Source organism: Eutrigla gurnardus (genome assembly GCF_963514095.1).
Source record: "Eutrigla gurnardus genome assembly, chromosome: 10".
In the NCBI taxonomy this organism is placed as follows: Eukaryota; Metazoa; Chordata; class Actinopteri; order Perciformes; family Triglidae; genus Eutrigla; species Eutrigla gurnardus.
Genome location: NC_139924.1, coordinates 28,544,301 through 28,549,756, shown reverse-complemented (window position 1 = coordinate 28,549,756; position 5,456 = coordinate 28,544,301). Strand labels below are relative to the sequence as shown.

Sequence of the window (5,456 nt, the reverse complement as noted above, 5' to 3'; positions counted from 1 at the left end):
CAGAGTTTGAGAGCAAGTAGTACACGAGCATCATTGAATGGTGAAATAGCTCCATCTAGCGGTCGTGATTAGCACATGCAGGATAACGCTGTTGTCATCGCCACATCACCCTTCATTTACCAAAAGTACACATTATGTACTCAAGTAGAAGTACTTCTTTCCTCTGAAATTAAAAAGTATAAAGTATCCATATGAAGTACATGACTGGATGTTTTTTTTTTCTTAGCTGGATCTCATGTCTTAATACTTTTTTAAAAAACAATAATTCCCCTCAAATGCATTCAATATTTTATGAAAATATTATCTTTCCTGACAAACTGGAGGAGAGTTTTATTCAGATGAGTCTAATTTATTCAAAACCCAGAAAAAGGCGAACAAGCAAACACTTTTAATTCAAGATGAATCATTTTTATTGAGGACCATTTATTGGACAGGATTGTGTGTTTTTTTCATCAACGGCTGAAGATTCATGTTATATGAGCATTTAATTATGTCCATAAACCACAGCCATACTTTCAATTAATTTCATACAAGCACATTAACTATTGGTGTTATTTTGATTGATATGAAATAATGAACATGAAGAAATGCAGCTTGGAGGGCCGATGTGAAGCTACCGGGCCATCAGGTGTTTCTTGGTGTTCCTCTCGGGTCTCAGCAGGATGATGAAACATTTGGGGGCGAACACACAGAGCAGCAACCCGTAGCTGGAGGCCAGGATGGCGAAGACCTCCACGGCGACCACGTACTTCCCCGGCGAGCTGACGTAGGCGGGGACGAAGGCCACCCAGACGGCGCAGAAGATCAGCATGCTGAAGGTGATCAGCTTGGCCTCGTTGAAGTTGTCGGGCAGCTTCCGAGCCAGGAAGGCCAGGAGGAGGCAGGAGCAGGCCAGCAGGCCGATGTAGCCCAGGACCAGGGAGAAGCCCACCACCGAGGCCATGGCACACTCCAGGGTGACCTTTGACCCCTGGAAGCCCAGGTCACGGCGAGGCACGGGGGGGCTAAGGGTCAGCCACGTGGCGCAGATAATCACCTGAACGGACGTGAAGAGGCCGACGCTTCCTCTCTGCTGGCCCGGACCGAACCACTTCATCAGGGTCTCGGCTCCGGGCCGGGCGGACCGGAAGACAGCCAGGACCACCAACGTCTTCACAAGGAGGCACGAGACGCAGAGCACGAAGCTGATCCCAAACGCCGCCTGCTGAATCCGGCAAGACCAGACGGAGGGCCGGCCGATGAAGACCAGGGAGCACAGGAAGCAGAGCTTCAGGGACACGAGGAGCAGGAAGCTCAGCTCCGAGTTGTTGGCTCGCACCTGCACCAAGAACCGGATTAAAACCACACAAACACCTTTTCAGACCAAAAAAGGGTGAAATGCAAACTTGTCTTGTTACCACGGGCGTCTGACGGTAGTGAAGAAACACCACAAACACAGCCGTCGTCACGGCGACGCCAGACACGGCTGCCGTCGTCAGGGTGATGCCCAACGTCTCGTTGAAGGACAGGAAGTCCAGCTGGCGAGGGACGCAGGCGGTTCGTCCGGCGTTGGACCAGAAGTCTGACGGACACCGTTCACAGTGGAGGGAACCTGGGAGAGGGCGAACGAGGAGAGGGAGGTGAGGGAGGGAGGAAGGAGGAGGACATGGTCCTGGTCTGGGGACTTCCTGTTCTCCTCCGGTGTGATTTCCTCACCGGTCTGGTTGCTCATCTCTCCGTCGGCACACGGGACGCAGTCGAAGCAGCAGAGAGGTTCTCCTTTCCTGGTGGTCTTCCGGGTCCCTGGGGGGCAGCTCTCACTGCACACTGAAACCGGGACCTGGACCACAAGGAAAAACCACATCCTCAACTCCATTTATCTTGAGACGTGACGCAGCAGAGTCCTTCGTAGCCTTGAGACCAATCAAACCACCTGATTGGATCCCGTGCTCCACTGAACCGCCGAGTCGTCGAGCCGGAGGTCGAACCCGTCCACGCGGCCCACCAGGACCAGCTGGAGGGATCCCTCGGGGGTCTCCCTCCAGTTGACCAGGTCGTACTTTGCCGGCGTGTCGCCCCCTTGGAAGTAGAAGGTCTCTCCTTGTGGTGTGGTGAAGTTCACGCTGCTCAGGTGCTGCAGCAGCTGGAAGAGTCACGTTACTAGAAACAATCCTGAAGACAGATTCTGGATCATTGTCATGATGAAGGGCTGGTTGTCCTACTCACCTCTCCGGGTCTGATGTGGTCTGGAGAGGAGCAGGCGGATCTGGGTCCGGGTCCATGGGGGCAGGAGAGGAGGCTGTGGAGGGCGTGGGCTGCAGCGTAGACCGCCAGGTAGACGTTATATGTGACCCTCAGCTGGGACACGTCGGTGAAGTGGTTCTGGACTCGCTGCAGGGACTCGGTCCCCCTGCAGGGGGGGAGGGGGGCTCTCTGGGAGGATGAGGTTGGTGTAGAAACGTTGAGCGGAGATGCAGGATCGCATCCGAACTCTTTCTCCCAGAATTCTCGTAGGAACTCGTCATCAGGACGACGAGCTGGGTCCAAACGTTTGATGTAGTCTTCAAAGCCGGGGATGGTGGAGCTCCGGATGGCGACGCCCAGAACGCCGGCCGCCACGCTGGAGATGGTGGCGTCCTGGAGGAGGTCATCGCTGGTGCTCCAGGCCTCGCTGGCCAGGAACTGTCTGTCGGTCACCTGCCGAGAGCAACGCCGCAATAAACAACAACAACACCACATTGTTCGTTCCAGATACTCACATTCCTCCTGGCCAGCTGCAGGAAGACCTCCTTCACGTCCTTGTACCAGCAGAAGACCAGGACCACCTTGGCGGTGGAGGCTTGGATCGTCAGAGCTGTACGTCTGGCGTCGCTCACGATGGTTTCTTTACGCACGGTCTCGATGAACTCCAAACACACTCCTTTCCCCCGGGTCGCTTCCTGGAAGGCCTGAAAACAACACATTTAATATGATTTTATTTATTTATTATTTATTTTTACCATATTATCTGTTAATTTCATTTTTTTGTCCTTTAAAGGTCTCCTATCTTTAATTTAACTTTTATTTATTTATTCTTTATTAATTTCATGTGTTTATTTATTAACCTATTATTTTTTAATTTCATTTCATTTTTAGTTATTCATTTGTTGCTTTTACTGTCCTTTAAATGTGTCCTATCTCTTATATTTGTATTCACTATAATAAAAATGTGTTTTTAAAGGTGCTATACAAATAAAGTTTATTATTATTATATTTGTTCATGCATGTTTTATTTACTCCACCTGAATGGCCAAGAGGCCGTAGTCGTTGTTGGCGACCACGGCGCCCATCCACGTCCAGCCGAAGCGCAGGGCGAGCTGCGCCATGGCCCGGGCCTGGTACACGTCGCTGGGGATGGTCCTGAAGACGTTGGGGAACTTCTGCCTGTCGCTCAGACACGGACAGCTGGCCAGGTAGCTGATCTGAGACGCAGACATACAATTATAATAATACATTTTTAATAGCACCTTTAAAAACACATCTTTAAGGTAGTGAAATAAAATAAAAGATAGGACACCTTTAAAGGACAGAAAAAACCCACAAATTAAATTAAAAGATAATAGGGTAAAATATAATAAATAAATAAAAATGTAAATAAACTAAAACATTGATGAATAAATTATTAGAAATATAATAAATAAATGAAAATAAACTAAAACATATATATATATATATACATATATAAAAATGAATACATTAATAAATACATTATTAATGTAAAATATCAAAGTACATTTGTTGTTTTGACCTTCAGTAGTGTTTTGTGTGCGTCTAACTTGTTGAACTGTATTGTTTGATTAAAGACAAAGACATGTTGTATGTATTGTCCCCGTTAAAGAAACAATAGAATACAAACAAATACATACATTTACTTATAACTCTAAATCACAGATTTTCCTCAGAGGGATTTATACAACATAAAACATCTGTATTATGAAAAACTATAATAGAAGCTTTTGAAGAGAGAAAACCGAGGTGGAACCATCGTAAGACTCACGAGGGGCACAGAAAGCGGGCCCAGGACCCGGGACAGAACCATGGTGGTCGTGGACGAGACGGGGCCGATGAGCAGCGGGACGGACCGACCGCCTGCTGATGACGTCACACGTTTAATTACCTTACAAGCGTTTTCGATAATCACACATGTTGTTTATATGAGGTCATCATACCTGCCGTCTGTGCCGGAGGTGGAGGCGCGGCCACGCTGCAGCTGCGCGCGTCCCCGCCGACCAGCGACAGCGCGACCTGCAGAGCCCAGTGGGAACGCGCACAGCTGTCAAACACCCGGTAACCGAGCTTCAGACCGGGCAGCAGGCGGCTGTCCCGGTTGATCTCCTCCACCGCGAACGTCATCGCGTACAGATGTTTCAAGCCCTCCACGTCTAAACTGGGATTACATTATTATTATTATTATTGTTGTTATTATTATTATTATTATTATTATTATTATTATTATTATTATTAAGATCGAGATGAATACAAAAACAACTAAATGTCACACATGATTACATATACATTAAAATCTGCTTATCTCACATATATGCAACATTTGTGTTAATAATTAGAAAACATATTATAAACATCACATCCATCTGCGTTTCACCAGAAACATAAGTAAGTTTTACCCCGTGCATGGTTCATACTGGGGCCGCCGGGTGAAGCCCTGCTCCACGGCCGAGGGGACGTAATACAGGTTGAAGAGGCCGCCTATGATCACGTCTCCGTCCCGGGAGAGGCTCTTGTCTCCGGGCGCTCCCCACCTGGAGCAGACTACTTCCTGGACCACCTCCTCCGGCCCCGCGTGTGTGGCCACCACACCGAGGAGGAGCAGCAGCAGGGCCGAGGAGGGCCACCGGGGGGACCGATACATCACCATCAAACACACATTAAACTGATCCATATCCGAACACGTCAGCGCGTCATCAGTCTGCGTCACAGTCACATCAAACCTGCTGCTTCAAACCTGACAGGAGGGCTGCTGGATGTCTGACCTGCAAGAACAGAGGACATGATAAACAGCTCCCTGACCCTGAACACAACCTGAGCGCACCCTGAACGCACCCTGAGCACAACCTGAACGCACCCTGAGCACAACCTGAGCACAACCTGAGCGCACCCTGAACACAACCTGAGCGCACCCTGAACGCACCCTGAACACACCCTGAGCGCACCCTGAACGCACCCTGAACGCACCCTCAGCCCTACCTGCGCAGGTGAGACGCACGTGCGTATTTATAAGATGTGAAAACCTGAAAACTGATGAGCGCACAAATGGTTCCTCTCTGGAGTCATCATGGTGGAAAAACAATCAAGTGTGTGTAGGTGTGTGTGTGTGTAGGTGTGTGTGTGTGTGTAAGTGTGTGTGTGTGTGTGTGTGTGTGTGTGTGAGTGTAGGTGTGTGTGTGTGTAAGTGTGTGTGTGTGTGTGTAGGTGTGTGT

General features: G+C 49.0%; 1 protein-coding gene across 1 annotated transcript; it reads right to left on the bottom strand.

Annotated features, from left to right (window-relative positions):
* Positions 1 to 569: 569 nt before the first annotated feature.
* Positions 570 to 4,888, bottom strand: LOC311019735 (extracellular calcium-sensing receptor-like; the record flags this gene model as incomplete). Its single annotated transcript, XM_084019305.1, has 10 exons — positions 570 to 1,318; positions 1,398 to 1,591; positions 1,696 to 1,819; positions 1,913 to 2,122; positions 2,206 to 2,676; positions 2,739 to 2,927; positions 3,261 to 3,440; positions 4,016 to 4,107; positions 4,188 to 4,405; positions 4,644 to 4,888. 10 exons carry the CDS (start codon positions 4,886 to 4,888, stop codon positions 614 to 616), a joined length of 2,628 nt encoding a protein of 875 aa, XP_083875431.1. The 3' UTR covers positions 570 to 613.
* Between the last annotated feature and the right edge of the window lie 568 nt (positions 4,889 to 5,456).